Raw genomic sequence first — 24,446 nt, 5'->3', positions numbered from 1 at the left:
GATGATAGGGTTGTGGGGAGAACTGGTTATAGGGAATATTAGTGGGGGGAGGGGAGACATGGTTTGCTCTGTGAGCAATGGTCTTGAATGGCTTTCCATGCTATGAGAAAATAACTGTGAAACACAAGGCAATTTCCATTGCTGCCACAACTACTGTACTAAAGTCAGATCATGGGCAGCATCAAATCTATAATATCTCTTATGTATTTTTCATTTCTCCAATTTGATCAGTTCCCTGCTACCACTATCACGTTCAGTGTTGTTTCCTATGAAATCCTGGATAAAATTTTGTTTCATGCTCAGGTAGATGTGAGGTATTGTACTTCGGGAGATCATATGGTAAGGAGCCTTAACAGCGTCAACATACAGAGGGATCTTGCGGTTCAAGCCCATAGCTCCCTGACAGTAGCCACACAGATTAATAGGGTGGCAAAGAAGGTTAATGCTTGTTTTTAATAGTCATTGTGTTCAAAAGTCAGGAAGTTATTTTGCAGCTATATAAAACTCTTGTTAGGCTACACTTGGAGGATTGCATTCATTTCTGGTCATACTGTTAGAGGAAAAACAAAGAAACTTTAGGGGACATGCTGAAAAAGTTTTCTAGGATGCTGCCTGAATTAGAAGACATGTTCTAAGAAGAGATTGGAAAAAAGTTGATTGTTTTCTCTGCATTGGCAGAGGCTAATAGGAAACCTGATACAAGTTTATAAGAATATGAGAGATATAGAATAGACTACTGGTTTCTTTATTCCCCGGGGCTGGAGTGACTAATATCAGAAGGCATGTATTTAAAGTGAAAGTGGTTAACTTGAGAGGAGAAATGTGGAGCTTCCTCAGAGACTGGTGGGTGCCTGGAATGCCCTGCCAGGGGTAGTAGTGGATGCAAATATGATAGACGTTTTAAAGTGGCTCCTAGATAAGCACATGAATGTGCAGAGAATAGAGGGATACTAGTTTAATTAGTTTGGCACACGTCATGGGCTGAAGGACCTGTTCTATGTTTGGTGTTCATCCTTGTGTAATTTAACATAATTCGTGGGATGACTACTACAATATTGTAGTGTACCCTCTTGTTTTTCTGCATGTGAGAAACTCCAGTCAATCAAACAAGCTTTTCATGCAATTGAAAGTCGTTGTATGCAGTGATCTCACTCTCATGAGTTGCTCTGTTGATTAGATCTGATGGGCTTTCCTCAGTTCGTCTGGGTGTTTGGTCAATTTAAACACCAGCCCAGATAGACTGAAAAGACGGGGTGTCGGGATCTGGGGCAGGAACCAATTTCGCTCACACTCTGCAATGCTCACTCCTCTCTCCATGGTGCTGAGGCTGTGAAGACTGCCCCGGCTGCTGTGCTCTGTGTCCACTCATACGATGAATGGATAAGCAAGGCTTTGGGCCTAATCCGGGCTTCTCCAGGGTTCAGATCTGAGGACTCAATTTTGGTTGGGAATAGTTCTTACTGTCAATAATTTCTCCTTTGGCTCCTCCCACTTCCTCCAAACCAAGGGTGTAGCAATGGGCACCCACATGGGTCCCAGTTATGCCTGCCTTTTTGTTGGCTTTGTGGAACAGTCCATGTTCCAAGGCTATACAGGTATCCGTCCCCCTCTTTTCCTTCACTACATCAACGACTGCATTGGCGCTGCCTCTTGCAAGCATGTTGAGCTCGTTGACTTCATTAACTTTGCCTCCAACTTTCATCCTGCCCTCAAATTTACCTAGTCTATTTCCGACACCTCCCTCCCCTTTCTTGATCTTTCTGTCTCCATCTCTGGAGACGGCCTATCTACTGATATCTACTATAAGCCTGCAGACTCTCACAGCTACCTGGACTATTCCTCTTCCAACCGTCTCTTGCAAAAATGCTATCCCCTTCTCACAATTCCTCCGTCTCCACCGCATCTACTCTCAGGATGAGGCTTTTCATTCCAGGACGAAGGAGATGTCTTCCTTTTTTAAACAAAGGGGCTTCGCTTCTTCCACCATCAACTCTACTCTCAAACGCATCTCTCCCATTTCCCGCACATCTGCCCTCTACCCATCCACCCGCCACCCCACTCGGGATAGGATTCCCCTTGTCCTCACCTACCACCCCACCAGCCTCCAGGTCCAACGTATAATTCTCCTTAATTTCCGCCACCTCCAACGGGATCCCACTACCACGCATATCTTTCCCTCCCCCCCTTCTGCTTTTCACAGGGATCACTCCCTACACGACTCCCTTGTCCACTTGTCCCCCCCCCCATCCCTTCCCACCGATCTCCCTCCTGGCACTTATCCTTGTAAGCAGAACAAATGCTACACCTGCCCTTACAGTTCCTCCCTCACCACCATTCAGGGCCCCAGACAGTCCTTCCAGGTGAGGCGACACTTCACCTGTGAGTCGGCTGGTGTGGTATACTGCATCCGGTGCTCCCGGTGTGGCCTTTTATATATTGGTGAGACCCGACGCAGACTGGGAGACCGTTTCGCTGAACACCTACGCTCGGTCCACCAAAGAAAGCAGGATCTCCCAGTGGCCACACATTTTAATTCCATGTCCCATTCCCATTCTGATATGTCTATCCATGGCCTCCTCTACTGTCAAGATGAAGCCCCACTCAGGTTGGAGGAACAACACCTTATATACCGGCTGGTTAGCCTCCAACCTGATGGCATGAACATTGACTTCTCTAACTTACGTTAATGCCCCTCCTCCCCTTCTTACCCCATCCCTATCTTATTTAGTTGTTTGTTTTTTTTTCTCTCTCTCTGCCCATCACTCTGCTTGTTCTCCATCTCCCTCTGGTGCTCTCCGCCCCCCCCCCCCCCTTTCTCCCAAGGCCTCCTGTTTCATGATCTATTCCCTTCTCCAGCTCTGTATCACTTTCGCCAATCACCTTTCCAGCTCTTAGCTTCATCCCTCCCCTCCGGTCTTCTCCTGTCGTTTGGCATTTCCCCCTCCCCCCCACTACTTTCAAATCTCTTACTATCTTTCCTTTCAGTTAGTCCTGATGAAGGGTCTCGGCCTGAAACGTCGACAGTGCTTCTCCTTATAGATGCTGCCTGGCCTGCTGTGTTTCACCAGCATTTTGTGTGTGTTGTGAGAATGTTGATGTTTGCTTTAATTGTTTGCATGATTTCTGTTTTTTTTCTTTCTCTTGCGCATCGGGTATTGATCTTTTCTTTTTATTCTTTTTTAAATTTGATTCTTTCAGGTTTCTTGCTGTGTGACTACCTGTAAGCAAACAAATCTCAAGGTCGTATAATTTATACATTCTTTGATAATAAGTGTATTTCAGTCTTGAATCTTGTTGGTCCGCACATTCTTCCATTTATACTGATAGTCAGCACAAATGGAAAACTGTTCAAAATCAATTTATTATTGAAGTACTATATGTCACCATATACAACCCTGAGAATCATTTTCTTGCAGGCTTGCTCTGCAAATCCAAGAAATACAATAGAATCAATGAAAGACAGCACCCAACAGAATGAATAGACAACCAGTCATCAAAACACAACAAGCTATGCAAATGCATAAGAGAAAAACAAACAAATAAATAAGCAATACACATCGAGAACATGAGATGAAGAGTCCTTGAAGGTGACTCCATTGGTTGTGGGAACAGTTCAGTGAAGGGACAAGTGAAGTTATCCCCACTGTTTCAGGAGTCTGATGGTTGAGGGTAATAACTGTTTCTGAACTTGGTGGTGTGGGCCCTGAGGGTCCTGTACCACCTTCCTGATTGCTTCATCATCTGAGTGAATTATTATTTTCTACTTCTGCTCCTATGAAATAATACCTTTTGCAGACACCAAAATTATCACCCATGCCTTCAGTACATATATCACTTTCCCACAGCACCTCGTAAAAGTAGCTGTTAATAAAATATGCCAGACATTGGTGGAACTTTCAGTGTCTGCTTTTAGCATCTGCTTAACTGCATTGAGAAATGACACATTTGTGTTTTTGAATATTGAAGAAGGAAAATAATCTTTTTGTCACACTTTGGTGTGAAAAGATTCATTAATAATACATATCCCTTTGCTGAATGTGGCCCACAATCTTCACATTATAGATTTATTAAGCTCTGCTGAATGATGTGAAGCTGCTGGGGACATGGGTCCATTTTGACAAGTAGGTATTATTCTGTGAAAATGAGCAGCTTAAAGTTCATTTGCTCCTCTCCTCATTTCTAGATGGCATGCAAATTGGTTCTGTTTTCCATTATTTCTGTTCGTGTGCACCAGAATATTCAGTACTATTACCAATTGCATTGAACAATCAAAACCAGTAGAAGCAGAGACAGAAGTCAAACTAATTTTTTTGTTTTTTTTCTTTTTCTCTAAGCACCATGTGTATTAATGGAATGAAGTAGTACAAAAGGTTTCTTGAAACGCAGAGTCTCAACCTGATGTGTTAAACGTTCATTCCTTTGCCTCCATAAATGTTGTTCAACCCACTAAGTTCCAACAGTGGTTTTGTTTTGGACGCCAGAAGTATTTTCTGAAGAATAGAAGAGCAATATTATTGACAATTCACGGAAGAATGTTAATAGAGGGCAAGAGTTTTTGAGCATTTGCTTTATCAATAATTAGATGGCATTCTATTATTATATAACAAAAATAATAGACTAACTGAGCAGCTTTCAGTTTGTACAATAATTTGCATCTTAATTGGTAATGATGGAAAATAGCTGCATGCCCAGTCTTTCATTCCCCCACACTAGTCCTTAGTTACTCTGATACAGTGACTCCCCTGGTTGTGAATGAACTGACCCATGAAAATCCAATACAAATTCTCCAAGACATGTTAAAGCATTTTTCCAGCTAGTAATAAGAATAAGAATACTGAATTCCTTCTAAATGCAGAATATAATCCATTAGTTCAATTATGGGTAGCCTTAAGGTGAATATTCAGTGAAACTAAAGAACTGTAATCTTGAGATCCTTAGGAGAAAAACCCGGTAATCTAGAGCAGTGGTCCCAGTGGGTGGGAACCACTGATCTAGAGCAATTGCTTTCTGTAACTCTCTAAGTGATCAAAGTCACTCCATAAGGCCAAGATCAGGATACAGATCTTAGGACATAGTACAGCTCCGGAGCAAGCCTGTTGATCCACAGTGTTGTGTCGAGCCAATTAAATGAATAACCAAATGGCCAACTAAACTCATTCCTTCGGTCTACACAACGTCCACCTATTTTCCTCACACCCATGTGCCTATCTAAACATCTTTTAAAAGTCCATAGCATAACTGCCTCTATCACTACCGCAGGCCACATATTCCACGCACTCATCAATCCGTGTAAATAAAAATTTTTCCTACACATATCCATTGAAATTAACACCTCTCGCTTTAAATGCATGCTCTCTGGTATTAGACATTTCAACCCTGGAAAAAAAGATGCTGTCTGTCTACCCTGTGTCTCATAATCTTATAATCCTCCATCAGATCTCCGCTCAGCCTCAGGTGTTCTAGAGAAAACAACCAAAGTTTGTCCAGCCTCTTGTTATAGCTTATGCCCTCTAATCCAGGCAGCATCCATGGTAATCCTGTTCTGCAGCCAATCCAGAGGTACGACATCTTTTCTATAATGGGGTGACCAGAACTGGATAAATACAGTTGTAGCCTAACCAGACTTTAATAAAGTTGCATCATTTTCTATTGGGTTCAAACCCGGCTCCAGGTTCTTCTTGAGAGTTTATGGCAAGGAAGTCAGATTTCTACTTTTCATACTTTCAGAATACTGTACCATAATTTTTTTTCACAAACAGTGAAGGACTTATTAATTATTGTTGCTGCTGTAATGAATACAGCACAGTTTGCAGAGTCAAATCTATCATAAGCAGCAACGAGAAAATTGTTACACAGTTAGTGTTGATGGTAGGATAGATATGGGACATCATCTGCAGTCTGTTGTGTCACCACGGGATAAGAGGATAAGATATTGCCCAGGATAATGCCTATAGCTTCTCAAATTAATGCACTTAATTTCTGACATATTTAATTTCCCATTGAAGAAGGAAGCAAGTACTCCCTCAAAATTGGACATGAGGTTATCTGAGGTCCACAATGGACCTGAGAGCCACTTACACCCCTCTTTACATTAGCAGAACAGCAGCGGAAACTGCGAGCTGTTTCACACTCCTGGGAGTGCAGATTTCGTAGAACCTCTCACAGTCCCTAAACACATACAACCCAATCAGGACAGCTCACCATCACTTTTACTTTCTGGGGAGGCTGATGAAAATTGGTAACACACACAAAATACTGGAGGAACTCATCAGGTCAGGTAGTATCTATGAAAATGTGTAAACAGTCGACGTTTTGGGCTGAGACCCTGATTCAGGACTGGAAAGGAAGGAGGAAGATGCCAGGATATAAAGGTGCTTGGGGGGTGGGGTGGAGAAGGATTAGCTAGAAGGTGATGGGTGAATTGGTGAATCTAGGTGGGTGGGAAAGGCAAAGGGCTGGAAAAGAAGGAATCTGATAGGAGAGGAGAGTGGACCATGGGAGAAAGGAAATGAGGAGGGGCACCAAGGAGAAGTGATAGACAAGTGAGGAGAAGAGGTAAGAGACCAGAATGGTGAATAGAAACAGAGAGATGGAGAAAGGAAAAAATACAAGAAGGAGAAATCTATATTCAAGCCATCAGGTTGGAGGCTATCTGTATAGTGGCCTCATTGTCGCAATAGAGGAGGCTGTGGACTTGTCAAGTCAGGGTGAGAATGGGGATAGGAATTAAAATAGTTGTTCACCAGGCGATTTCACTTTTGGTGGATGGAGCTGAGGTGCTCAACAAGGAAGTCCCCCACTTTACATTGGGTCTCACTAATATTGAAGAGGCCGCATTGGGAGCACTGGACACAATAGACAACCCCAACCGATTCGCAGATGAATTGCTGCCTCACCTGGTAGAACTGCTTGGAGCCCTGAATGAAGGTAAGGGAGGAGGTGAAATGCAGGTGTAGCATTTCTGTCATATGCAGGAATATGTGGCAGGAGGGCAATTAGAGCAGAGGGATGAATGGGCAAGGGAATTATGGAGGGAGTGAACTCTGCAGAAAGCAGAGAATGAAGGAAGGTAAAGATGTACTAGTGGTAGGATCTCATTGAACATGGTAGATGTTGTGGAGAATGATGTGTTGGAGTAGATGCACGTGTGGGTGCCCATGGCTACCCCTTGAGTCTGGAGAAAGTGGGAGGAGCTTAATGAGAAATTGTTGAGGGTGAGACCAGTTCTGCCGGATGAAGGAGGATGGTGGTGGGATGGGAGCTAGTTGGGTCTTTTGTTCCAGTGGAGAGCTTTGAGCCCTTTTTTGATGGCGGATAGAATTGTAAAGGGACTGGAGATCCATGATAAAAATGAGGTGGTCAGGGCCAAGGAGAATGTGTGAAGTGTCGCAGATTTAGATGGAAGGGACTGAACCAAAGAGTATAGAGTGGTGTTGAGATACACCAACACAAATTCAGTGAGGCAGGAGCATGCAGAGACAATTAGCCTACCCAGTCAGTCAGCTTTGTGGATCTTGGGTAGAAAGTAGAAACAAGCAGCGTGGTGTAAGCAAACTATGAGTTTGGTGACAGTGGATGGGAGTTCTCCAGAGTTGGTGAGGTCAGTGATGGTGTTGGAGACAATTTTCAGATGCCCCAGAAAGTTCTGGACTATGTGCATCCATGCTCACATCACCCTACAGATGCACAGTAGAGAGCATCTTAACATGCTGGATCAGTCCATGGTATGGAAACTGCACTGTGGCAGACAGAAAGGCTCCACAACAGATAATCAAAACTGCCCAACGCATCTCTGGAATCTGCCCACCTTCATCAGGGACATATACTGTATACAGAAAAGAGCCAGTAACATCATGGAGGATCCCACCCACCCTGCTCATGGACTGTCTGTCCCGTGTCTATCAGAGAGGAGGCTACTTAGTGTCCATGCCAGGAATACCAGATTCTCAAAAAAACTTTTCCCAAGCAGTAAGGCTGATCAACAACTCCACCCACTAACCCACCCCTCCCCAACCCTGACCACCACTACTTTATCATTTCCTGTCAGTCACCTTATATGCAGACACTCCTGTGCTTAGCGTCACTTTGTTGACATACAATCTGTCTATGTATACAAGCTATCTTATGTACTTAGTGTATATTTATTGTGTGTTTTTAATGTGTTCTTTATCTTATTGTGGTTTTTTTGTGCTGCATCAGATCCAAAGTAACAATTATTTTGTTTTCCTTTACATTTGTGCACTGGGAATGACATTAAACAATCTTGAGTATGGAATTTTGGATTGCAAGAGAAAGACTGTGGAAGGATACTTGTACAAAACTGCAAGTTGATTCTCACTGACCCTCAAGCTAACGGCCACCTCAGCAGAGAATGGTTTCACTAGCAATGGAGATTAAAAACCACCCCTTTCCCACCGTCAAAAGCTGACTGCTTTTGAGCAAGGGCAACCCATCATCACTTCTGTGTTCAGTAGTACTTCTAATTACATTATTTTCTCTTAAGCTATTACTGCAGATTGAGAGTATATGAAAGAATTGTCCTGTGTTTAGTGAACCAAACCTTCTCACTAATGAAGTGTTTCCTAATGAAGCATGAAAAGGTTGCAATTTCTCTCAACAATGGATTAAGTTGAACTCTCTCTCTATCAGTTGACTTTAACCTATTCTTTTATTAACTTACTTGGTTGATATTTTGTTTTTAATATCTGCCACCATTATGGTTATTTGCTGGGCCAGAACTGATTTAGGGAAGTATTTTTCTGTGTGAAGAAAACATTTCTAATCAGGTTTCCAAATGTTCCTAACTGCTTTTGCCACTGGAGCAAGGAAATTAAAGTAAACCAATGTTTAATCATGGATAGGTGTTTTAAAACCAAGATATCAGGCTTAATATTCTGTGAAATTTCACAAATTCTACTGAAGATTTTTTTGTAGAGTTGGAAAAGAGCATTAATGCCTGTCAAGGCTCCAGTGATCAGGGTTCAGATCGAACCTCCAGCACCAGCTGCACGGAGTGTGCATGATGCCCCTGTAATCGTACGGGTTTTCATTGAGTTCTGTGGTTTCCTTCCACATCCCATGAATGTGCGGGTTGGTAGGTTAATTGGCTGCTGTCAGTTGTCTGTGCTGTTGGTAGAATTTGGGGGGATATTTATAGGAATGTGTGGAGAATATAGTATAGGATTAGTGTAAAAATGTGCAAATGATGGTAAGCTCACATACTGTGGGCTGAGGGTCCTATTACCGTGCTTTATCTCCCTATAATTATGAATTATAGAAGAGAAAACTGTCAACTCCATATTATATACTTCCATTGCCAAGTTCTACCGATGGGCAACAGTGTGAAGAACAGACGGGAGTGCTGAATATTTTAAGCCTTGGCACCACAGTTTGACTAACTCTGCTTCCTTCTATACATATGGGTCACATTATTCTGTAGCCATGCTGGTGTGGAACCAGCTGTCCAATGCATGCCTTTGTCACTGTTCATGTCAGTGCTTCAGACACATGAAGGATTCGGAAAGAAAATTGCCAACTCTCAGAACTTGCAGTACGTCCACTATTTTTGATACAAAAATTGAACGTGACATATAAAAATATTGCTTCTTGTGATCTTGCTGTGTTATAATTATTGGTTCCAAGTAAAAAGGAAATGCATTAATAATTTATAACAATGAAATTTGTACACAATATTTTTCTTCCTGTCAGACATGTACATCCTTCTTTGTGCTTTCAGAGAAAGGCAATCTCGATCACTTCTATTTATTGAAGTTTAGATTTCTATTTATTGAACTTTTAGGTACCAAGGATTGAAATATTGAGCTAACAATAACGAATGATTTGGACTAAGGCATCTCAAAATCTTTGAGGGCATGTTGAGGGGTTTTCTCTTATGTTTTCTCAACTTCACAAATCCAGTAGCCAACAGGAATTTTAAAAAAGATTTTGCAGTAGTTACATTGCAGGATGATCCAAGAGCAAGTTCTTTGAAGCACATGGTAAGATGGATAAAGTTTGAAAGCTATAGGTTAGTATTCCAATCCTGAGGTTAGTACTTGGTCTCCTAGAGAATTAGAGCCAATAATACTAAAGTGAAACCTTGTTAAAGCCAGAGCCTCTTCTGCCCACTAAACCTTGTTTTTAACATTTGTCACATTGAAGCTCTTCGCCATTCAGATGTGATGTTGCGCACGTAATGGTCAGATAGCTCCTTGTATTTTTTTTTAACAACTTTCTCCTCTCTATTGTTCCCCTCCTCCAGCCCAAGTTTTAACCACAGCTAAAAGTAAAAATAAGCTGTAACAAGGTGGTTAATGGGTTATTCCTTGTTTGCAACCTGGACCTCTCGTTCAAATGGTCCCTGACCACCTAGCTGTGTTGGTCAACACTAATTGAAATGAATTGAAATCTTCAACGATGCATTGCTTTCACTGCTTAACCCTGCTGTGGAGAAGTAATTGCTTGGCATCTTATTCTCAGGTTTGTCAGATAGTTACCCATTGAGATGTGCTGGAATAGTCAAAACTGATGTGCAACACTTATGTGTCAGTCAGAAGGGAGATGGCTTGTGACTTGAATTAGATTGACTTTGTCAGCTGAGTTGTTTGTGGAATGTTTGAACTTTGCCTTGTGTACTGTACTGATTATCCAACTGGTGCTCTTAAGCTGTCCTGTCAGTAAATTTTCAGTACCATGTTTTTAATATCTTTTTGAATATTTTGTTATTTCTTTCCAGGTTTAAAAAAATTAAATTCTACATTTCCAGTTACTGAATAATTTTTTTTCCAGCTGTCCATTCCTCTCACCTTTAATGTATTTTACAGAAATGTCATTGCCAGTGAATACCATTAATCTATTCTCTTTTCTCCTTCATTTCTTTCTTCCCTCTCCCAATGCCTAAATAGAAGTGGAACAGAAAGGTAATACAAAACTTAGAAATTACACATTTATGATCACTGTTGTGCACTTACCTTATTAACATTTTGTATGCAACAATTTTGCTCTTTTTTAGTTTGTGTAGATCTTAACCAAGTTTAGAAGCACCATGTTCCATTATACTGCTTGCTAACAGAACATATTGCAACATTACACATTTTTCACTTTGTTAGAAGAGATCAGATCATTAAAGGTTTAACTGTTTTCTCCTTTATATCCTTCCTATACCATGCCTCTCTTTTTGATTTAATCTTCATAACCATTTTGTGAAAGCTGCTTTTAAAATATTTTCCTTAACTGAGGATATTTGGTCGACATTTATAATGAACTGACAATTGAAATAAGTGAAAGTGAAAGCCAAACGCTTCACTTGTTTTATTAAAGAGAGCAGTTTTCCTTTACGAGATATGAAAAGCCATCTGCTCACTGTTCTGAAAATTCTGATTATTTTGGGATTTTCAAATTGTTTTACATCACATTTACATGTTTATATGTCTGATAACTTTGAGCAAACAACAGGTTTGAATATTTTGAAGGATCCGTAGGAAACATGAAACAGCAGTTCGTTGATTATGCCAAATGAAGCAATCACATGGAAATATTAAGTGTTTTTTTTTCTTTTCTTCCATTCCTACAGTTTTCTTATGCCCTGGAACACTTAAAGCTGTTTATCAAATGGACCACTTGTTTGAATCCGATCACCAATCAGGAGCTTGGTGCAAAGACCCACTTCAAGCTTCAGATAAGATCTACTACATGCCGTGGACTCCATACAGAACAGATACATTAACTGAATACTCTTCAATGGGGGATTTCATTGCAGGGCGACCAACCATCACCTACAAACTTCCTCACCGAGTGGATGGAACCGGCTTTGTAGTATATGACGGAGCACTGTTCTTTAATAAAGAACGAACAAGAAATATTGTGAAATTTGATCTCAGGACTAGGATCAAAAGTGGGGAGGCCATCATAGCCAGTGCCAATTACCACGACACATCACCATATCGGTGGGGAGGGAAGTCTGATATTGATCTGGCAGTGGATGAGAATGGATTATGGGTCATCTATGCAACAGAGCAGAACAATGGCAAAATAGTAATTAGCCAATTAAATCCTTACACATTGAGGATTGAAGGAACCTGGAATACTGCTTATGATAAGAGATCAGCTTCAAATGCTTTCATGATTTGTGGCGTTCTCTATGTGGTGAAATCAGTCTATGAAGATGATGACAATGAAGCCACTGGGAATAAGATAGACTACATCTATAACACTGAGCTGAGTATGGATGGCAATATTGATGTATTATTCCCAAACTCCTACCAGTATATTGCAGCAGTGGATTATAACCCTAGAGACCACAGACTCTATGTGTGGAACAATTATCATGTCCTGAAGTATTCGCTGGAGTTTGGTCCACTCAATGAAAAAGGTAGGATGGCATTTGTAAAGTTGTTTGATTGATTGGTTTGTCTGACTCTTAAGAGTGTCTTATCTTGTGTAGTTTAGAAACAAATGCTTCTTTTTGGCTGGGTACCCTTCCTTTGCATTTGAACAAGCCAACTCAGTTAGTGTCCTACTCTTTATCTCACACTGTGTTATTTGCATTTTGGTCCCAATAACAAACTTTAATTCTACTTGCGAATAAACAGTCAACGTTTTGGCTGGGATCCTTCATCGGGATTCTGAAACGCTGACTCGTTATTTTGTTCTGTAGATGATGCTGTCCCTCCTCCAGCATTTTGTTTGCATTGCTCAAGATTTCAAGAATCTCTTGTGTTTAAAACAAAAGAAAGGTAATCCATAAATTTTTCACTGGCTCTGAAAAATACAATCATGAGAATTTCAAATGAATGCCCTGCTCTTTCAAAGGTACAGTGGGATTGTCTGTACGGATTGAACAGCTAAATGGAAACACTGTTTAACATCGCCTTCAAAAAGCAGTTCCTCAACAATTCAGTACTTTTTTAATATAAATCTAGTGATGTAGCTGTAGAACCAGGTGCTTATGTCTCAGACCAGACATTTAACCTGTTATCTGTAGTTCACTGGTGACTCTGCTGCCCTTGAGCAGAATGAGTTATGAGTTCAAGCTTACTTTGGAGAATTGAACTCTGGTCATGGGTACATACTTGACTGCAATTGCACTATGACTCTCCATTTTTGAAATCTTGTCCTCTTAAATGAATCTATACAGCATGGAAATGGACCCTTTGACTCAACTTGCCCATGTTGACCAAGTTCCCTACTTGAATTAGTTACAAAAATACAACTGCAGATGCTGTGGATCAAAGAATACGTACACGGCGCTGGAAGAACTCAGCAGATCAGGCAGCATCCGTGAGAAAAGAGTAGCCGACGTTTCAGGCCGAGACCCTGCATCAGGAATGGGGAGGAAGAGAGGGCTAAAGCCCAATAAGAGAGATAGGGGAGGAGGAAGGGCTAGAGGTGCCAGGTGGAGAACCAATCACAGGACGGATAAAGGGGGGAGGGGATAAGCATGAAAGAACTGTAGAGGTAAAGGAGCAGAAAGTTGAAAGGGGAGAGAGGCAGAGAGGGACCTAGGATAGGGGAAGGGGGAGGGGGAGGGAATTACTGGAAATTGGAGAATTCAATGTTCATACCACCAGGCTGGAGGCTACCCAGATGGTAGATGAGGTGTTGCTCCTCCAACCTGAGTTTGGCCTCCTCATGGCAGTAGAGGAGGCCATGTATGGAAATATCGAGATGGGAATGACATTGAAATAATGTTGAGATAACAATTTTTTTTCTCTTCCTCAATGGCAGTAGCAACAGCATCTTTGAATATTCTTGTGGCAGAAGTTTATAGATTCTTGATAAGCAAATGGCTAGGCAGGAGTTCAAGTTACAAATGAATCACTCATTATTAAATAGCACACAGGACTTGAGAGGCTACTCATTTGTTCAAATGTACAAACGTTTGTATTTTGTCCCAAAAGTGGCCAATGCATCAGCATCAATAGTCAATGCATCAGCATAATAGATAGAAACATAGAAAACCTACAACACAATACAGTCCCTTCGGCCCACAATGCCGTGTCGAACATGTATTTATTTCAGAAATTACCTAGGGTTACCCATAGCCCTCTATTTTTCTAAGCTTCATGTACCTATCCAGGAGTCTCTTAAAAGACCCTATCGTATGCACCTCCACCACTGTCACCGGCAGCCCATTCCACGCACTCACCACACTCTGAGTTTTAAAAAAAACTTGCCCCTGACATCTCCTCTGTACCTACTTCCAAGCACATTAAAACTGTGCCCTCTCGTGTAAGCCATTTCAGCCCTGGGAAGAAGCCTCTGACTATCCACATGATCAATGCCTCTCATCATCTGCTACACTTCTATCAGGTCACCTCTCGTCCTATGTCGCTCGAAGGAGAAAAGGCCAAGTTCACTCAACCTATTCTCAAAAGGCATGCTCTCCAATCCAGGCAACATCCTTGTAAATCTCCTCTGCACCCTTTCTATAGTTTCCACATCCTTCCTGTAGTGAGGTGACCAGAACTGAGCACAGTACTCCAAGTGGGGTCTGACCAGGGTCCTATAAAGCTGTAACATTATCTCTCGGCTCCTAAACTCAATCCCATGGTTGATGAAGACCTGTATGCCTTCTTAACCACACAGTCAACCTGTGCAGCAGCTTTGAGTATCCTATGGACTCAGACCCCAAGATCCCTCTGATCTTCCACATTGCCAAGAATCTTACCATTAATTCTATATTCTGCCATCATATTTGACCTACCAAAATGAACCATCTCACAATTATCTGAGTTGAACTCCATCTGCCACTTCTCAACACAGTTTTGCATCCTATTGATATCCCGCTGTAACCTCTGACAGCCCTCCACGCTATCCACAACACCCCCAACCTTTGTGTCATTAGCAAATTTACCAAGCCATCCCTCCACTTCCTCATCCAGGTCATTTATAAAAATCATGAAAAGAAGAGGTCCCAGAACAGATCTCTGAGGCACACCACTGGTCACCAACCTCCATGCAGAATATGACCTATCAAAACTCACTCTTTGTTTTCTGCAGGCAAACCAATGCTGGTTCCACAAAGCAAAGTCTCCTTGAATCCTATGCTTCCTCACTTTCTCAATAAGCCTTGCATATGGGGTACCTTATCAAAAGCCTTGCTGAAATCCATATACACAACTTCTACTGCTCTACCTTCATTAATGTGTTTAGTCACATCCTCAAAAAATTCAGTCAGGCTCGTAAGGCATGACCTGCCTTTCACAAAGCCATGCTGACTTTTCCTAATCATATTATGCCCCTCCAAATGTTCATAAATCCTGCCTCTCAGGATCTTCTCCATCAACTTACCAACCACTGAAATAAAACTCACTTGTCTATAATTTCCTGGTCTATCTCTACTCCCTTTCTTGAATAAGGAAACAATATATGCAACTCTCCAATCCTCCAGAACCCCTCCCATCCCCATTGATGATGCAAAGATCACTGCCAGAGGATCAGCAATCTTCTCCCTCGCCTCCCACGGTAGTCTGGGGTATATCCTGTTTGGTCCCGGTGATTTATCCAACGTGATGTTTTCCAAAAGCTCCAGCACATCCTCTTTCTTAATGTCTATACACTCAAGCTTTTCAGTCCGCTGTAAGTTATCCCTACAATCGCCAAGGTCCTTTTCCGTAGTAAAGACTGAGCAAGGTATTCATTAAGTACCTCTGCTGTCTCCTCTGGTTCCATGCACACTTCTCCACTGTCACACTTCTGAATCTTCTGAAAGGGATCACAAGTGGCTGCAGATGTTGGAATCTGCAGAAACAAACGATTTGCTGAAAGAGCTCAACAGGTTTAGTGGAACATGTGCGGGAGGAAAGCAACTCTGACATTTCAGCTCAGTTCTGATGCAGGGTCTTCACCCAGAAAGCTGACAGTTCCTTTCCTCCCACAGCTGCTGTTCCATTCCCTGAGCTCTCCCAGCAGATTTTTCTGTTGCTTCCGAAGGAAGTGTTACATGGAGCCTAATATCAATACAGCAATTGGATTGAAAATGCAAAGGTGAATTACTCCAGGGAATTCCTGGCCAAGTTCCTGAGAAAGGATGAAAAACAGTCTGAAAATTGAAGTTATCAGCCTTTATTCTGGATACACTTAATTTGCAAATACTGAAATAAAATAAGTGTTAGGACTGAATTGTGACTCTCAGGAGAAATTGGCAGGGCAGAGCACCCCTGTGTCCATTCTGCTCAAAAACAAGCATACCGCTTTGGATAATTTTGTTGGGGATGACCTCCCAGGAGAATGCCACGGCGATCGGGTTACAGGCACTGAGCATGGGTCCATGGTGCAGTAGGGAAAGAGAGAGAAGGAGGTATTGGTAGTGATGGGGGACTCAATAGTGAGGGGAACAGACAGGAGATTCTGTGGACATGAACGGGATACCTGGATAGTATGTTGCCTCCCAAGTGACAGGGTCAGGGATGTCTCAGATCGCGTCCACAACATTTTGGAGAGGGGAAAGCAATATTGGTACCAATGACATAGGAAGGAAAAGCAATGAGGTCTTGAAAAGAGAATTTAGAGAGTTAGATAGAAAGCAGAGAAGCAGGACCTGCTGGGTAATAATTTATGGATTTCTAACTGTGCCACGCACTAGTGGGGCTAGAAACAGGATGATTTGGCAGATAAATGCATGGCTGAGAAGCTGGTGCAGGAGGCATGGCTTCAGGTTTGTGGATCTTTGGGATCTCTTCTGGGGGAGGTATGACCTGTTCAGAAGTGACGGGTTGCACCTGAACCCGAGGGGGACCAATTTTCTTGTGGGCAGGTTTGTTAGAGCTGTTGGGGAGGGTTTAAGCTAACTTGCCGGGGGGTGGGAACCTGAGTGAAGCGACCCAGGATAGGACAGGTGGTCAAAAAGTAAAGATATCGTGTCGTCGGATTGTCAGGAAGGGCAGGCAGGTGATGGGACTTAGTTGAAGTCAGCAGGCTGAGTATCAAATTATTAGGGATGCAGAATCTGAAAGGATAGCAAATACGGTACTTAAACTTTTTATCTAAATGTGCGTAGTATGAGAAATAAAGTGGATGACCTTGTTGCAGTATTACATATTGCTAGGTATGATGTTGCGGCCATTCCTGATAATGGCTGAAGGATGGTTGTAGTTGGGAGCCGAACGTCCAATGTGACACGTTAAATCAGAGGGATAGAAGGCAGGCAGAGGGGGTGGTGTGGATCTACTGGTAAAGAATAGCATCAAATCAGTAGAAAGATGTGACATAGGATCGGAAGATGTTGAATCCTTGTGGGTTGAGTTAAGAAACTGCAAGGGTAAAAGGATGTTGATGGCGGTTATATAGAGGCCTGCCAACAGTGGCTGGGAGGTGGACCACAAGGTTACAACAGGAAATAGAAAAGGCGAGTCAAAAGGGCAATGTTATGATAGTCATGGGAGATTTTAACATTCAGGTCAATTGGGAATGTCAGGTTGGTAATGCATCTCAAGAGAGTGAGTTTGTTGAATGCCTAAGCGATAGCTTTTTAAAGCAGTTTGTTGTTGAGCCTAATAGGGTATCAGCTATACTGGATTGTTTGTTATGTAATGAACCAGAGGTGATTAGGAAGCTTAAGGTAAAAGAACCCTTAGGAACCAGTGATCACAATATGATTGTGTTCAACTTGAAATTTGATAGGAAGAAAGTAAAGTCTGATGTAGCAGTATTGCCATGAAGTGAGGTATGAGAGAGGAGCTGGCCAAAGTAAATTGGAAGGAGCTACTGGCAGGGATGTCAGCAGAGCAGCAGTAGCATGCGTTTCTGTGAAAAATGAAGAAGGTGCAGGGTATGTGTATTCCAAAAATGAAGAAATACTCAAACGGTAAAATAGTACAGCTGGGTACAACCATGGCTGACAAGGGAAGTCAAAGCTACTGTAAAAGCATAGGAAAGGGCATACAATAAAGCAAAAATTAGTGGCAAGATAGAGGATTGAGAAGTTTTTTTAAAAACCTACAGAGAGCAACTAAAAAAATTATTAGAAGGGAAAAGATGAAATATGAAAGCAAGTTAGCAAATAATATCAAAGTGAATAGTAAAAGTATTTTTCAAGTATATTAAAAATAAGAGAAATGAGAGTGATAGGACTGCTAGAAAATGAGGCAGAAGCAAGAATAATGTCAGTCTTAACTGTGGAAGACACTAGCAGTATGCCTGATGTTGTAGTGTGTGAAGGAAGAGAAGTGGGTGCAGTTACTGTTACAAGAGAGAAGGTGCTCAAAAAGCTGAAGGGCGTAAAGGTACATATTTCACCCGGACCAGATGAACTGCACTCAAGGGTTCTGAAAGAGGTGGCATTAGAGATTGTGGTGGCATTAGAAATAATCTTTCAAAAATCATTGGAATCTGGCGTGGTGCCAGAGGACTGGAAAATTGCAAATGTCACTCCACTCTTTAAGAAAGGAGGAAGGCAGCAGAAAGAAAATTTATAGACCAGTTAACCTGACCCCAGTGGTTGGGAAGAGGTTAGAGTTGATTGTTAAACACTTATTATGATGGAGCACTTGGTGATACAGGATAAGATAGTAAAGAGTCACCATGATTTCCTTCAGGGAAAATCCTGCCTGATGAACCTGTTGGAAATCTTTGAGGAGGTTACAAGTAGGATAGATAAAGGGGATGTAGTGGATGTTATATATTTGGACTTTCAGAAAGCCTTTGACAAGGTGCCATACATGAGGCTACTTACCAAGTTAAGAGCCCATGGTGTTACTGGAAAGTTACTAACATGGTTAGAGCATTAGCTAATTGGTAGGAGGCAGCATGTGGGAATAAAAGGATTCTTTTCTGGTTGGGTACCAGTGACTTGTGTTCCGCAGGGGTCAGTGATGGTTCCATTTCTTTGTATGCTGTATATAAATGATTTAGATGGTGGAATAGATGGCCTTGTTGCTAGGTTTGGAGATGATACAAAGATTGGTGGAGAAAGAGGTAGGAAGCAGAAGGACTTAAGACAGATTAGGAGAATGGGCAAGAAAGTGACAAATAAAATACAATGTTGGAAGATGCACGGTCATGCACTTTGGTAGTAGAAATAAATGTGCGGACTATTTTCTAAATGGGAGAAAATCCAGGAATCTGAGATGCAGAGAGACTTGGGAGCCCTTGTGCAGAGCACCTTGAAGGTTAACTTGCAGGTTGAGTCGGTGGCGAGGAAGGCAAATGCCATGTTAGCATTCATTTCAAAAGATCTAGAATACAAGAGCAGGGATGTGATGCTGAGGCTTTATTAGGCACTGGTGAGGCCTCACCTTGAATATTGTGAACAGTTTTGGGCCTCTCATCTTAGAAAAGATATGCTGGCATTGGAGAGGGTCCAGAGGAAGTTCACAAGGATTATTCCAGGAATTAAAGGGTTATTATACAAGGAACATTTGATGGCTCTGGGTTTATACTCGCTGGAATTCAGAAGGATGAGGGGGGATCTCATTGAAACCACTTGAATGTTGAAAGGCCTAGACAGAGTAGATGTGGAAAGGATGTTTCCCATGGTGGGAGAGTCTAGGACAAGAGGTCATAGCCTCAGGATACAGGGACACCCTTTCAAAACAATGATGCGGAGAAATTTCTTTAGCCAAAAGGTGGTGAATTTGTGGAATTTGTTGCCACATGCAGCTGAGGAGGCCAGATGATTGGGTGTATATAAGGCAGAGATTGATAGGTGCTTGATTGGACATGGTATCAAAGGTTACGAGCAGAAGGCTTGGAACTGGGGTTGAGGAGGTGATATAAAAAAAAGATCAGCCATGACTGAGTGGTGGAGCAGACTCGATGGGCCAGATGGACTAATTCTGCTCCTATGTCTTATGGTCTTGTGAATTGGTCCATATCTGTTCATTGTCATTTTTTTCTCTTTTATCATCTTGCCATACACAAATTAGATGTCATATTCTTTATACTACCCTCACTGACTTTGGGATGCTGTGAGATATCTGGTGGGTCATGAAAGATGCTACACCTTTTTTCTCTCTAGCAGGCTATGAAATGACCGAGGCTGGTGTATTGCTAATGCTAAATGTTGATTTTTGGATGTGCGGGGACTTGGGGTTTAATATTCAAATTGAATATGATTATTTTGCCAGAAATGTAATTCACAATGAAAAGGCATTAGTTTTACTTCTCGTGAAATTCACTTTAAAGCAACTTGCATTTGGCGGTAAAGCACAACAAAAGCTTTAATTCCATTGAAATATTTTATCAGAGGTTCCCTGTGGATGAACAGTTTTGTTGTCTCCTAATAGATTGTGAATATAAATTATAATTGTGGCCTTTGGGCTGAAAAATAAGGAGTGATGATCTAAGAGTAGAATAATTGAGTTTTCCAAATTATGAAATGTCATATGTTGTCATCAATTGTATTGTGCAGCATTTAGTTGGCCATATTTAGTGTTAGTTGCTTGGTATAAGTGAACAGCTTTTGCTCACTTCTATATGATTTTGCTCACTTCTATATGATTTGTTTTGTGATTTTTTTCCTCCTTCTCTGTGGTCATTGGCGGGGGGGGGGTTGTTGTTGGTCTTACATTTTTTTTCATTGGCTTATTTTTTGTTCCTTGCTTTGTGACTGCCTGTAAGCAAACAAATCTCTGGGATTTATATATTCTTTGGTGAAAAATGCACTTTGAAGCAGTTGAAGGGTTGGCATTTTTTTGTTGCATTACTTAGTGACTTCATAGCTTTAAGTCGGTATACCTTGCTATTAAATTGTGGTCAGCAGTCATGCATCTTCCTCATAAGGTTGCTCTGCAGCCCCCTGGTGTGAAAGGCCAAAGAAATACTGTGAGCATAAAAAATAAAAACACAGTTGTTGGAAATCTAAAATGAAAACAGAAAATTCTAGCAATTTGCAGCAGGCCAGGCTGCCTCTTTGTGATGAGAAGCAGTGTTAAATGAAAAAAAAATGTTTGGCAATTCTGGGCCAGTGTTTAATGGAGTTCAGAAGGGTGAGAAGGGGATCTTATTGAAATCTACCAAAAACTGAAAGGCCTGGATAAAGTGGTCATGGAAAGCATAGTTCCATTGATAAAGAGAGTCTAGAGTCCAAGTGCACAACCTTAGAATAAAGGGACATCCCTTTAAAACCGAGATGAGGAGGAATCCCTTCAGCCATAGGGTGGTGAGTCTGTAGAATTCATTGCCATGGTGACTCTGGAGTCACTGGTGTACTTCAAGCCGAGATTGATAGGTTTGTGATTGGTAAAGGAATTATTGGTTATGGGAAATAGGTAGGAGAATGAGGTTGACAAAATGAAAATTAGCCATGATTGCTTGCCGGAGTGGACACAATGGTCTGAATGGCATAATTCTACTCCTATGTCTTATGGGATACTGTGCTTCATGCTCACCAATGTGTAGAATTTTACCTTCCCTTTAAATAAGTTGGATATTAACACGAGTGTCACGGTTGAGTTCCAAATCTTTGACATTGTTTAAAGTTTGCAAAGAATTGTCTTCTGTGTCAATTGTGTTATAAGGCTGGAGAATAAGAGTTCTGCTGGGAATGTTTGTCCCTTGTGTGTGCAGGGAAAGAAAATCTATTGCCATGATCTTGTCTGGCCTTGAGGCAATTGTATTGCAATCCAATCAGTCCCGAGGTCATTAGACGGGCTGAGAATGGTGGCCTTGCCAACCCAGTTGCCTACTCACTGAGCGGACAAAAAAAGATTCGTTGACTCTGGGAGCAGTGTTGCACAGTTCTTTGCTGCTCGGTGGTTACATTTTGGCAAGTTTAATGTCCCTGGTATTTTAGAAAAACACATTCACAGAGGCTGACAGAAATCCAGGAAGTGTGATAATCAGTAGAAAGATGGTGAACTGGAAATTAAAAAATCAAAACTGAAAATTGTCAAATATGCTCTGTTTAAATGGAAAGGAAAGATGGGCTTGGAGGTGTGGTATCCTTATTAGTATTTCATGTTTCCTCAATATTTTTTGTGATTTTTGCTAAATTTTCAAGGCAGAGCCTTTTGTTTATTCAGTAGTATTACAAGTGATAGGATAAATAGGCATAGTCTATTCATCTGGGCGGGGACATTGGTAGGCAGAAAATGGTGTTTTATTCCATTTCAGAATGTGGACCTCACTGTAAAAATAATCAAAATGATTTATGGAATGATCAGAGAGCAGGTAATAAAGGATTGCTGGTAGGGTTGAGCTTGGCAATTTACTTGCAAACATTTCATCACCATCGGCGGTGAGCAGTTGATTGTGGTGTGTCCTCCAAGTGCTTGGCATTTATATACTTTTCAATCAGCTGATTTAGACACCTTTTCAGAAGCTTAATTGTGATGTGGGGAGGAAATCTCATTGCTGACTGGATGTGTGGCGAACTTTGTGCGTTGTGGTATGGAATTTTACCCACATCATCTCATAAGTACAGTCCAAGTCTACATGTTGTAAAAACACCCTGGTTGAACCTCATGTGGATGACCGTTCCAAGCATTGCATCCTCAATTAGATAACTTGGCCTCAATGTTGTACCATAATGGCTTACCAGAATGTGACTAGGACTCTAAAAGTTAAAATGTGATATCTCGTATGAAATAAGAAATTCCAGTCACTAGGCTTGTGAATAAGATTAATTGGTAGAGACACAGGAGAATGAAGAAAGTGGAATCTGGAGCAATCCACAAAAAAAGCTGGAGGTCAGGCAGTAACAGTCAACAATTAAGGGATGATTTGATTAAGATTTGTAGAAATAGGAGTGTCAAGAGAAACCCCTCCTTTTCTGTCCTCTCATGTTTGGAGGAGTTAGCAGCAGGTTGATGGGGAGGATCTTAAATGAGAATGCACAAATGTCAAAGTCAGACCATTCAAGAAGTAAGAATGGTAATATTATGTTACACGAAAGATGAAGCTAGATGCTAGTCACAAAAAATATTAGTGACATATTTTGCATCTGAGATTTAGATTTTACATAGGATATGCAATTAATGTTGCAGGTGGAGTTATATTTTAAATTTGCCTTTATTTATTGTATTATTCATTATATCTGCAGTGCAGGGTGTCCCCGTGTTACAAACAAGTTCCGTTCCTAAGTCCGTCTTTAAGTCAGATTTGTACCCAAGTCGGAACAGGTATATCCAGTATTATTTAGTGTCAGTCAAACGTATGTCTTGGTATATAGTAGATATTTTACCTTTCTATGCATATAAACACTAAAGAAACTTATGTATTTCAATAATTAAACCACTGCATTGCTTAGTAATAATTGTAGCTTTCATCGGGGCAGGGCCTTTTGCATGCTCCATTATTCTCACTTTATCAGTATTCACGTTGATCGACTGTAGCCTAATACTTTTCCAATGACCAATGGCGTTTCACCTCTTTCCAATTGCTTTATTATTTCCAATCATGATCGTTTTCCATCAACGGAACAGAAACACTGCGGATTCAGCAGCAGCCGCGGGCGGCGGGTCCTGAGCTCCCCCAGGTCCTGAAGTCCGCACACACTGAGACAGGTTAAATGGGGCAAGTGGGGGCGGTGTTGACTGGAAAAGGGGGTCAGGGTGAATCTTGCTAAGAAAAATTTAAGCCAAGTACAAAGTTACACACTCAACACAGTGTTAACGGCAATGTAATCTGACTTAAAATGGCAGACGGCATTCTCCTTCCTCGAGCTGACAAATTTTTAATGTAATAGGCTTTATGGTAGGCTGTTCGTAAGTATGAATTGTTGGTAACTCGGGGACACACTTTATACATCTATGTAATATCAATTCAATGCTTTCCTTTACAATGTCATAGTCATAGAGCATAGAAAGAAGCTTTTTAGCCCATCTAGTCCACGCAGATTTGTTATTCTGTCTCGTCCTCACATGGACCATAGCTCTCCATACCCCACCCATCTATGTACATATCCAAATTTCTCTCAAGTGTTGCAATCAAACCCATCCATATCCACCACTTCTGCTGGCAACATGTTCCACACTCTCACCACCCTGAATGAAGACATTCTCCCACAGGTTCCTCTTAAATACTTCACCTTTCACCCTTAACCTCCAGTTCTAGTTTCATCCACCCTCAGTGAAAAAAGCCTGCTTGCATTAACTCTGTCTATACCCCTCACAAGTTCGTATACCTTCATCAAACCTCCCCTCAGTCTCCTACACTACCGGAAATCAAGTCTCAACCTAGCTAATCTTACCCCATAACTCAGGGCCTCAAGTTCTGGCAATGTCCTGATAAATTTCCTATCTACTTTCTAAAACTTATTTATATATTTTTTCTGTAGGTGAGTGACTAGAACTGCACATAATACTCCAAATTTGGCATCACCAACTTGTGCAATTTTAACATAACGTTCCAGAGTAGTTTTAGTTCTGAGAGAAGTTCAAAACGTCTCAACATTTATGTTTAGCACCTAATACAGAATATTATTTTTCTTTTTGAGAATTATCTCTGTACATGTACCATTGAGTCCCATGCTGTCCTAAATATGAAATTATACTTCTAAGGGTTAC

General features: G+C 41.4%; 1 protein-coding gene across 14 annotated transcripts in view; it reads left to right on the top strand.

The window, feature by feature from the left end:
* LOC140729065 (adhesion G protein-coupled receptor L3-like) overlaps positions 1 to 24,446 on the top strand; it is a 558,770-nt gene that overhangs the window by 350,674 nt on the left and 183,650 nt on the right. For 13 of the 14 annotated variants that reach the window (XM_073048349.1, XM_073048350.1, XM_073048353.1 and 10 more), the window contains one exon: positions 11,573 to 12,370. In XM_073048349.1, the coding sequence (XP_072904450.1) occupies positions 11,573 to 12,370 (798 nt within the window). Of the gene's footprint in view, positions 1 to 10,765; positions 10,920 to 11,572; positions 12,371 to 24,446 lie in introns of those variants that run through there. The other variant, XM_073048358.1, reaches the window with a different exon arrangement.

This window comes from Hemitrygon akajei, chromosome 6 (assembly GCF_048418815.1).
Source record: "Hemitrygon akajei chromosome 6, sHemAka1.3, whole genome shotgun sequence".
Lineage (NCBI taxonomy): Eukaryota > Metazoa > Chordata > Chondrichthyes > Myliobatiformes > Dasyatidae > Hemitrygon > Hemitrygon akajei.
Note: the sequence above shows the minus strand (reverse complement) of the source record. Positions and strands in the feature narration are given on the sequence as shown.